At 37.3% G+C, this 12,211-nt stretch overlaps 1 protein-coding gene across 1 annotated transcript; it reads left to right on the top strand.

Annotated features, from left to right (window-relative positions):
• Positions 1 to 1,572: 1,572 nt before the first annotated feature.
• LOC123559083 (carbohydrate sulfotransferase 14-like) lies at positions 1,573 to 2,655 on the top strand. Its single transcript, XM_045350902.2, has one exon. It carries the CDS (start codon positions 1,573 to 1,575, stop codon positions 2,653 to 2,655), a length of 1,083 nt encoding a protein of 360 aa, XP_045206837.2.
• Positions 2,656 to 12,211: the final 9,556 nt, after the last annotated feature.

Genomic DNA, 12,211 nt, shown 5'->3' with positions numbered 1-12,211 from the left:
TGGGCCTTTAAACTATCTCTTATGATAACTACAGTATATGAAATGCTAATTGTTTCTTTTCAAAGTGATAAAGATTAAGTAACTTTCATAGGTTCATTTGCTATACTTAAATTCCAAGTGCATTAAATTTCCTAAGCATTCAATTCAAAATAAGATTTTAGTACTACATCAATTGTATCTTTTACTTGAAGCAATCTGTTATTTCTCATGCAATGAAACCCATAAACATATATAAACTGACCTTATGTTCATTTCAATGTCAAAAGCTCACCGTGAAGAAGGGGGCTAGTAATTTGATAGGGTTATTAAAAGCCAATGTAAAGTCGCTATCTGTAACTCTCTGGCATTCCATGTTATTTATAATTTAACGCCAATCATTAACCCTCTGAACAGAAATTGTGAGAGAAATTGAAATATTCAGACATTTAAGTAGGAGTGATATTAGTTATTGTTAATTTCTTTGTTACCTATTCGCTTTTGAATAAGGAATAAGTAACAAAATGAAACCAGTTACTTATTCCTTATTCGAGTTTTCTCATTTCTCGGAGAAAACAATATGACATGACTTCAGAACACGTTTAGTAGGTCTTAAAGTGAATAATTAAATCATGCTGAAGAAATAGTGAAAGCGATGACACTTTATTTTGATGTAAATTTGTCTGTTACTTATTCGCGTTTGAATAAGGAATAAGTAACAAAATGAATCCAGTTACTTATTCCTTATTCGAAGTATATCAGTTCTCGGCGAAAACGATATGACATGTGTTCAGAACACGTTTTGTAGGTGTTAAAGTGAGTAATAAAATTAAGTTGAAGAAATGATGAACGATATGAGGTGTTATCTTAAGTTTATTCATCTTTTACTTTTTCCAGTTCTAATCATTCGACTTCTGCAATTTTCTGATGAAAGAAAAATGTCATGTGTTCGGAACACGTTTTGTAGGTTGAAAAGTGTGTTACTAAAACATATTGAAAAAATGGTGAACGAGATGAGACTTAATCTGGTATTTATTTCTCTGTTACTTATTCGCGTTTGAATAAGGAATAAGTAACAAAATGAATTCAGTTACTTATTCCTTATTCGACTTTTATCATTTCTCGGCGAAAAAGATATGACATGTGTTCAGAACACGTTTTGTAGGATTAACAGTGAGTATTTAAATCATGTTGAAGAAATGGTGAAGGAGGTGAGACTTTATATGGTATTAATTAGTCTGTTACTTATTCGCGTTTGAATAAGGAATAAGTAACAAAATGAATCCAGTTACTTATTCCTTATTCGACTTTTATCATTGCTTGGCGAAATAGATATGGAATGTGTTCAGAACACGTTTTTGTAGGAGATTAGACTTTATCTGGTGTTAATGTGTCTGTTACTTATTCGCATTTGAATAAGGAATAAGTAACAAAAAGTACCTAGTCACTTATTCCTTATTCGAAAAAGGAACAAGGAATAAGGAATAAGTAACCAACTTTCTCGTCATCTGTCTAAGTCAATCTTAATGCTTCTCGATATTTTTCGCTTTAGGTTTGAGGATAACCGATCACAGAACAAGCAGCAGGGTGAAACACATGGATAGCCAGGACGTTGTTGCTCAAAATGACTTGCAGTCTTTATATAATAACCGGAATGAGCATATCAAAGCGGTATGCCAAAAGAATCTCACATTAGAACCATATGAGAACTTGTACCAAAATCGGACTCACTTAGTATTAGATAGATATAATTTATCGTTTTGTAAAGTTCCGAAATGCGGATCTACTCTTTGGGTACAGATTGTTAGTATTTTGAGAGATGGAATTTCAAATCTAGAAACTCTTTTAAACATGAATCGTCTTACTCTTCACCGAAAAACAACCCACTTAAAATCGTTGAAAAAGTTAAGAAAATATCAATTAAAGTATTTCATTATATCACGAAACCCTTATTCTAGGTTATATTCAGCTTTTGTTGATAAATCATTCCTCCTATTTGCCAAAGCAGCCAACTCAGGGAAATATAGTAGGTCCCAGAAAATGAACTGTTCCCTTGCAAACCAAATCTACAACGAATCTTTCCAGCAGTTTTTAGATAGAATTTTTGTTGAAATCAGGACTGGAGATAGCAACCATCATTGGATGCCAATTTTTTCTTTGTGTAATCCATGTTATACAGATATCATTTTACATGTGAAACTTGAAGAGTTTTCAAGAGATATGAAATATATCTATTCTCGGCTAGGATTTAGTGAGGAAGTGCAGACGCACCTTAAAAATCTTACAACAAGTAAACTCGCGTCTTTAACGGGAATAGCTTCAACAGTATTTTATAAAGGGCTGCAGTGGAAGAAATGTAGAGATAATGGCACGATAGCCGAGAGATTATGGATTTCATTCCAGACACAAGGATATATTAGTGAAAAATCGAAATTTCCACGACACTTATTTGATCTGTATTGTAAAAACAACACAGTTTCATCAACTGAAATTTTCATGAAACTGGTTTCGACAGAAATGACATTAAAGTCGTTGTCGAAAGGCGACGCTGATGCACAGAGACGTGGTGCAATTGTACAAGCTTACAGAACACTTCATCCAGATACAATCGCAACAATACAGCAACTATTTCGAATGGATTTTCTGATGTTCAATTACTCTACGACTCCACCAAGTTAAGTGTTCATCGCAGATGACTATATTTGGAACAATTCTTAATAAAGTGAAGAATTAAAAAAAAGATAGCTGATTTTTCTTGGTATTGACTATCCAGAAATGACTATACCCTTGTTAAACATCCTTTGTTTGTAACAGAATGAAAAAGCAGTAAAGGGCTCACTAATTAGAAAATGTTGAGAACAATAGAAAGTACAGAAAGTCAGAAAAATTACAAGTTTATTTTATTTTTTGATGTTTATATATGGCTGGATTTCATGCTTAGAGATCAATATTATGCCCCCAAAGGAGGGCATATTAAAATCGCACTGTCCGGCCGTGCGTCCGTGAGTCCGTGCGTGCGTACGTGCGTCCAAATTCTTGTCCGGGCTGTAACTCTGCGATCCAAAAAGGGATTTTGAAGTAACTTGGCAAAAATGTTTACCATAATAACACGACGCGTCATGCACAAGATCCAGACCCCTAGCTCCAAGGTCAAGGTTACACTTAGAAGTCAGAGGTTAAAAGGGTCTGTTTCGTGTCCGATCCAAAACTCTGCCATCCATGATGGGATTTTAAAATAACTTGGCACAAATGTTAACCAAAATGAGACAATGTTCCAAGTACATGATCAAGACCCCTAGTTCCAAGTTCAATGTCACACTTAGAAGTTAAAGGTTAACATGGTCTGTTTAGTGTCTGGTTCATAACTCTGCCATTCATCAAGGGATTTTAAAATAACTTGGCATAAATCCCCATAATGAGACCACGTGTTATGCACAAGATCCAGACCACTAGCTCAAAGATCAAGGTTGCACTAGAGGTTAAAATTTTAACATGGTCTGTTTCTTGTCCGGTCCATAACACTGCCATCGATGAAGGGATTTTAAAACTGCTTGGCATAAATATTTCCTATAATGAGATGAAGTGCCATGTGCAAGACCCAGACCCCTAGCTTTAAGGGCAAGATCACACTAAGAAGTCAAACGTTAGCATCTGGTCCGTAACTCTGCCATTTATCAAGGGATTTGAAAATAATTTAACACAAATTATATTAACCATATTGAGAAGGTGTGTCGTGCTTATGATCCGGGTCTCTCAGGGCAGTGTCACAAAAATGGTATATTTTGCGAATACAACTGTAGCATTCTTGGACACTCTTCAAGGGCATTTGTCACAAGTAGTGACAGCTCTTGTTCTCAATTTCAGCATGTGACGGACCCCTATGGTATGAACATATATGATAGCGCCTGAAGGTCATGCTGAACCAAAATCTTCTTCATAGCCAATCGAATTACTCCTAATCATATACTGCTACTTCTAAAGCTATTGACAACTTCACGTTTTTTTCTGCTGATTCTGCTGCTGCTGCTGCTGCTGCTGCTGCTGCTGCTGCTACTGCCAATGCTGATTTCACGTTTTTGTTACTGCTACTGCTTCTTCTGCTACAACTAATTTCACATTTTCCGATTTTGCTACTGCTACTGCTGCTGCTCACTGCTCAGACTACTAATTTCCTAAACATATCAGGATATATTCATACACATCATTATCATCCCTATACATTTTGTAAATGCGGCCCTTCTCATATGTCATCGTTACAGGTTGTCCAGGAAGTGGACTCGAGCGTGCAAGCTGTCGTCACAATATCGAGCTCAAATACATTACTTCACAATTTAACCATCGCATTTTTCCATTTTGTCGACAAAAATAAAGTTTGTGTAGAAAAAAACATGTTCTATTGCTGACGAATTAGAACACAGGGCTTTAGGAAAGTTCTTACTTATTATGCCCCTTTCGAAGAAGGTGGGGGGTATATTGTTTTGCAGATGTCGGTATGTCTGTCTGTCTGTCGGTCGGTCGGTATGTAGACCAATCCGTTTCCGGATGATAACGCAAGAACGCTTGTGCCTAGGATCACGAAAGTTTATAGGGAGATTGGTCATAACTAGCAGATGACCACTATTGATTTTGAGATCAATTTTGAGGTCAAATGTCAAGGTCACAGTGACATAGAACAGTTAAATGGTTTCCGGATGATAACTCAAGAACGCTTAAGTCTAGGATCATGAAAATTAACAGGAAGGTTGGTCATGACCAGCAGATGGCCTTTATTGGTTTTGAGATCAATAGGTTAAAGGTCAAGGCAACAGTGACACGGAACAGTTAAACGGTTTCCAGAATGAGAATTCTTTGGCCTAGGATCATGAAAGTTGACAGGGAGATTGGTCATGTCCAGTAAATGACCCCTATTTATTTTAAGGTCAGTAGGTCAGAGGTCAAGGTCACAGTGACCCTGAACAGTTAAACAGTTTGTTAATGATAACTCAAGAATGCTTGGGTTAGGATCATGAAAATGATGGGGAGGTTAATCTTGACCAGCAGATGACCCATAATGATCTTGAGGTTAGTAGGTCTAAGGTCAAGGTCACAGTGACCTAGAACAGTTATATGGCTTCCGGACGATAACTTGAGAATGCTTGGGCCTAGGATAATGAAACTTGATAGGGAAGTTGATCTTGATCAGCAGATGAACCCTGATGATGTTAAGGTCAGTAGGTATAAGGTCAAGGTCACAGTGACCCAGAACAGTTAAACGGTTTCTGGATGATAACTCAAGAACGCTTTGGCCTAGGATCATGAAACTTATTTGGGAGATTGATCAGCAGATGCCCTCTATTTATTTTAAGTTCAATAGGTCAAAGGTCAAGGTCACATTTACCCAGAACACCAGAACAGTAGAACTTTTGTATACAATGACCAAATAATTTCTGTTCCTTGTGCAATTACTGAATGCATCAAGGGGGTGGGGGTGGGGGGGGCATTTTGTGTTCTACGAGCTCTTGTTGTTGTATATTCCTATTCCTTTGGGACCATTTAGTTCATCATAATGTTCTCTATAATAGGGGAGCATAATGTATCACGTTTCGCAAGTTGTACGTTTTAGAAAAAAAGTTATACCTCGGTACCATTTTCGCATTTTTATGGAATGTCTAATTGCGAAATGCAAAATATGATGTTAACGCATTCTTGCATAAAACTACTCTTTTCATTGGCTCCACCTATGCATTAACGTGGAAAAATCGTGTATTAAAAAAGGTGATTCACATACTGTTAATACATGATATTTAGTTTTGAAATGCTTTACCAGGGACGGACATATATCCTTGCGCAGATGGAAACCTGGTATCTGCGTCTTGTTTCTTCCATAATAGCACAAAAGAAGCAATCTAATCCATAATATGGTTTGCTGTATCAGCCAACCCTAAATGCACTGCTTCCAACAATGTACTTGCTCGCTTCTCCCTCTGCTTACTCCCTTTTTTTTTAATCCGGCGTCGGTTAAACGTGAATGTATTGAATTGCGTGTAACTCGTGCGATTGTCATAATAATAATTGCGATTGTCATAACAATACTATTGGTAAGTATTAGTCGGTATGTTTTATCTAATTTCTCATAGAATCCATATTAATCTTGAAATCTTGTCACTGCTTCATCTGTACTCGAAATGTGTTCGTACTCAAAAACCTCGAATGTAGAGTTATTATCTATCATTTTTAAGTAATATGCAAAATTATGGTCAATGTACGGAAGAACATTAGTGCCAGGTGTATGTTATTTTTCAACTCGAAGTTGAAATTTCGCGTTAATTTCTCGAAATTTCGAATAACGTATCTCAAAATTTCGAGTTACTAAGTCGAAATTTCGAGTAACGTATCTCAAAATTTCGAGTTACTAACTACAGTAGTTTACGTTGATGTATAGGTCCCGGACAAGATTAGGTACCTGGTTGTCCATTGGGTAGCCCTACAGGCTCATATGATTTAAATGACCGGGCACCGTTTGTTCATAAAAATATCATGTTTAAGGACCTAGTTTGAGCCCATATGGTAAGGAAATATAGACATACCCTACATGAACGTGTAGTAATGAGTCTGACCAAGATTGGGTACCTGGATAGATCTAGATTTTGAGGAGAGGTCATCGAAGGTTACCGGGAAGTATTCAAACTTAGAATATTTCACTATTTTGACCATATCTTGAAGCCGGTTTTTAGACTTCCCCTTGAACATATTATACATGTAAATGGAGGTATATATCTTGGATACAGTTTGAAATCTGGAATAGCTCTAGAGGCTATGGGGTACTAGGTCATACATTGATGTATGGTAGTATATGTTCAAGTCGCTACATGTTGGGTTCAATATATGGTTGTGTAGATAGATGATTTCACTTCGAAGAGTCAAATGTTGTCCATTACATTTTTGGCCTTTAAGAGACGGACAGACGATCAAATTTTGCGGATAAAAGAGCAAGATACGAAGTCGAATTACGTGTTATTAACTCGTAATTTCGAGTCAGTAAGTCGAAATTTTGAGTTACTAACTCAAAATTTCGACTTAGTATCTCGACAATTCGAATTGATAAATAAACGCACCTGGCACTAATGCTCTTCCGTTGTAATTCCATGTTAAATGTAAAAAAACATTTAAAAAACCTTCAATACATGCTTTTGGTAGTGTTTATTTGTGGGCCGCGGCTATAGACATTTTAAACATGTTTACCGTTTCCAAGAACAACAGAATGGTAATTAAATATTGTACTGGAATCATGAAATCATTACATATGAAAACAATACATTTAGTCGTCGTATTATGTTTTTATGCAAGAACAGCGACAGTACATTCTTGCGTTGCCTAAATAACTAGGAACACTGTATGACTTAGATTTTCCCCGGAGCTCCAGTGAAACAAAATTTGGATACAGTTGTAACTCTTTTGGATATGCATCTATTTACAAAACTTTGTGATAAAATAAGTGATTCCATTTTTTATGGTGGCTGAGTTCTGCCATTTCGTTATTTCGTTCTGTCGAGGTGGCACAACGACAAACGTCGTAATCGCGCCACGATCGACGAATGTCGTCCGCTTCAAACGATGCCCCACCAGACGTCACCCGCTGAACTGCGCCCTACCAAACGTCGCCCGCCGAACGTCGTTATGGCGCCCCGAAAAACGTCGCCCCACTGAACGTCACTCAGTCAAACGTCGTTATGGCACTCTGACAAACGTTGCCCCGTTGAACATCCCCACCCTAAACGTCGCCCCGCCGAGTGTCGCCTCGACTAATGTGCCCGGCCGAATATCGCTCAGCCAAACTTCGCTCCGCCGAACGTCGCTCCGCAGAATGTCGCCTTGCTGAACCCCTTGCCGAATATCACCCCGCCGAACGTCTCTCCATCGGATGTCGCCCCACCAATTATTGTCGCTACGCTTGACGTCGCCAACTGAACATGGCCTTGTCGCAAGTCACCCTGCAAAACGTCGTCTTTCTGTCTTTCGAAATAGTATTAACAAAATTTTAGGTAAAAGATTTAATAGTTGTGATATATTTGTTACATATGTAGTACCAGAGGAAATTGCGCACAATTACCCAACCCTCACCCAAACCCCTCAATCTTTAATCCATCAGTGAGTTCATCAGTGACATGATGTAACTTTTAAATTACAAGATTTTTCATGACATACAGATAGAGGACAACATGCGCGCATGTGCCTGTCCGTCCGTCCGTATATCCATTTTTGTCAAGATTATAACTTTGTCGTACATCCAGAAAATACTTTATGCTTGTCTGAGGGGGTCTGGCAAGGGTCATTCAAATTCTATCCTAGCAGTGGTTTTAACACTCGAAGAGATTTTTTTTAATTATTCATTATATGGCTAGTGCCATGCAAAGCCCGGGCCCTTTATTAAGTTAGGCCAGTGACAATTGCAGAGTGACGTTTGACGAGGACGCCATTAGGCAGGGTGAGGTTATGGCCCGTCTATTTTGAGACACATCGCACATTTGGTGTTTATTTCTGTTTTCAGATAGATTTCTTTCATTTACACTTTCCTGTAATAATGGAACATATTGTGGGGGATAAGAATGAGATTGTTTGTGTGCCAGACGGGTTTTCCGGTGCTTTTGCCGATGCTGAAAAGGCTGTGTGTATGGTGACTCACGTGTTGCAGTTTATGAATGAATGCGTAAATTTTGAGGTATCTCTGCATATATAGCCTTTTTATTGAATTTTTATAATATCTTTACTCTCTTTTGACACCCCCCCCCCCCCCCCCCCCCCCCCCCCCCCCCCCCACACACACACACAGCCCCGCCAAAAAAAAAGAAAAAAAGAGAAAGAAAACAAGAAATAATTCAAATTTATTTCACGTTTACCTTCTTATTTGTTTGTTGGGAAAAATATCAGATTGTGGTGTGACCATAAAGGAAACCAATATTTGCCACAATCAAAGAAGTAAAAGATTAGTATTCCGGCTGTTTGCTTAATGGGTGTAATAAACTTTTATTGTGGAAGCTCTGGAAATATGCTGGCAGAGTGTTACCGTATGCGCTGATATCATCGAGAGCGCTGATTTGCTGTTTGAGTTCTGAAAGAAAAGATGAATATAAGAAAATTTCACTTGTTGAACGTGCTGCTTGACGGTAACTAGGCTCTGCTGAGTTAACGCAAAAGACAACACACACACACACACACGCACACGCACGCGCACGCACACGCACAAGCACACACGCACACGCACACAAACACATACACTCACACACACACAAGACAGTTACCTGAGAGCCAGATATTTTCATCTGCACACTCTACTAGTAATATATTCTTTTTCTTGCATACCGAATTTTTCAAATACTAGAATAAATAAAATGAAACCAATGCTTTTCTTTTAAGCACTGTTTTATCACAAAAAAGCACATTAATATACGCATTCAGTCCTAAATTACAGCACAAGTGTCATCTTACTCCCCGGAGTGTAAGATTACAAGAATCTTTCACTGGTTGAAGGTGCAGTTGGAAATATCTGGCTTGAGGGTAACTGTTTAGGTTGTAACGAGGCTCTTCCGAGCGGATTCTGCAAGCCGATTCTTTGGACGCATTGAATGCAACTATAAAATAGCAGTCTAGATTCAGTTATGCCTCTTCACTTTGAATTTTCTCATGGTCGTGTATAATGTTAACAAGCCCAATAACCATAAATAAGAACAAACATCATTTTACTATTTATTTTTCATATAACAATACCTGGTTTAAGGCGAATACATCTTAAACAACAAGTTCTGTTGACTTGTCGGCTTGCCGACTTGTCGGTCAACTAAGGGAGATGACTTATTCAGTGATTTCGAGCTCTTAAATAGTAGATTTATCTACCTTTAAACGTAGGAAGGGTTTTTGGCTTGTAGCTATTTTCTTGCAAAGGCAAATTTATTGAATAGTTATATAATTATGTTAGTTCCTGAGCGATAAACCGAGTTTAATAAAACTAGGTAATTACTTTGCGAGATGCACAGTTTTATTCGAGTCATATTTTTCTTTTTTGTGCGTGAAAAAAGTTAACGTTTTAAGTTGTATTTTGACTATTTTACACACATATATATACACCCAACCGGAACCAAATAGTAAACCGAAACCGAACCGAAAACAAGCACAAATTAAAATCCTACGCAGACTGGGTTACTGAATTTTGACCGAATAGATGAAAATAAGTTCAGGTTTATTTCACAAGTTAATTCATTTTTAGCTCGACTATTCATAGAATAGTAGAGCTATTGGACTCGCCCATGCGTCGGCGTCCGCGTCCGCGTCGGCGTCGGCGTCGGCGTCCGCGTCCGCGTCCCGATTTGGTTAAGTTTTTGTATGTAAGCTGGTATCTCAGCAACCACTTGTGGGAATGGATTGAAACTTCACACACTTATTCACTGTGATAAACTGACTTACATTGCACAGGTTCCATAACTCTGTTTTGCTTTTTTACAAAATTATGCCCCTTTTTTGACTTAGAAATTTTTGGTTAAGGTTTTGTATGTAAGCTGGTATCTCAGTAACCACTTGTGGGAATGGATTGAAACTTCACACACTTATTTACTGTGATAATCTGACTTACATTGCACAGGTTCCATAACTCTATTTTGCCTTTTCACAAAATTATGCCCCTTTTTCAACATAGAAATTTTTGGTTAAGTTTTTGTATGTAAGCTGGTATCTCAGTATCCACTAATGGGAAAGGATTGAAACTTCACACACTAGTTCACTGTCATGATATGACATGCAGTGCAAAGGGTCAATAACTCAACTTTGCATTTTACAAAATAATGCCCCTTTTTCAACTTAGGAGTTTTTGGGTTAAATTCTTATATGTAAGCTGGTATCAGTACCCACTAATGGGAATGGATTGAAACTTCATACACTTGTCCACTGTCATGAGCTGATAAGCACTATGCAGGTTCCATAACCCTATTTTACTTTTTTACTAAATTATGCCCCTTTTTCGACTTTCTTATTCATTCAAGCGACAAGGCTGTTAAATAGTCGAGCGTTGCTGTCCTCCGACAGCTCTTGTTTCATTGCTAATGCAAATATGTCGGTCAAAAACTCGTCCAGGATCATCGTGCAATTCCTTATTCTCGATTATGATCATGTGTTGTCAACAAAGTGCAGGTGAAGGCACGAATCACATGTAAAGTATTTCAATAGTCAAGGAATGTGGCCAGTTGAGCTAAAAGTTATGTTAAACTTGAAAGGAAAATATATACATCTTTGCTCAAAACAATAACTTCCAGCATTAAAAATACATATTTCATAGATCTACTTGTGAAACATGCAGAATGGAATAATATTTCCTACATTCAAGCGTAATGGTGTAATAAAAAAACAAGCACGTTACTTTTTAGGCTGAATGGTCACGCATACATCCATAATAATTTCTGGTCTATATAAAGTTCTACATGTAAGATGAAGGATTAACAGGGATGAAAGCCGAATTTTCAATCGTGAAATATGATGATTTTCGAGGAGGGGACATAAAATTGTTTGTGTTTCTGATTAAAATCGGTTCATGACCTGTGTAAATAAGCTTTCGTGTTTTGTAATTCATTCAAAATACAGTTGATTGTGCATTTTATGGTTGGTGTTAATCAACAGTTACTATAAACAAAACACGATGTTGCATGATTCCAGTCTGCACTGTAAGTAGCTTTGCTGATATACAAGATAATTTCATTCAACTATAGATCACTGTTCGGGATGTATTACATTGTATTTCTTAAACAGAACAAGATAACGATTACAATCTGAATTAATTTCATAAGGCCGTAACAATTACAAAATGGTAACCCGAAAATCAAAAGTTATATTATCAGGTAATCCACAGTGGCTACATTACACTTAAAATGTGTGTAACTGATGTAAAACTCATTTTATTAAATTCGATTTTTTTCCAACTCTGTGTTAGTGAAAATGAAACATACGTCAATTTTTGCTTTAACAACTTGAATGCAACAATTCAAGTCCCCTTCTTGAGAGGAGATAACTTTACAAATGACGGGTCATTGTGTAGGCACCTGCACAGTATGTTTTACTGTTAAAGAAGCAACAAACCATTCTTATAAAGTAATTAATATGTTATGTTAAATAAAACACGGAAGTTCAATTTAACTTTTTGAAAAAAAAATGTTATCATGACTCACGCTTTCATCTTATTGGTGTGGACACTATAAAGGTAAATTTGTGGCCGACA

This window comes from Mercenaria mercenaria, chromosome 5, assembly GCF_021730395.1.
Source record: "Mercenaria mercenaria strain notata chromosome 5, MADL_Memer_1, whole genome shotgun sequence".
In the NCBI taxonomy this organism is placed as follows: Eukaryota; Metazoa; Mollusca; class Bivalvia; order Venerida; family Veneridae; genus Mercenaria; species Mercenaria mercenaria.
Note: the sequence above shows the minus strand (reverse complement) of the source record. Positions and strands in the feature narration are given on the sequence as shown.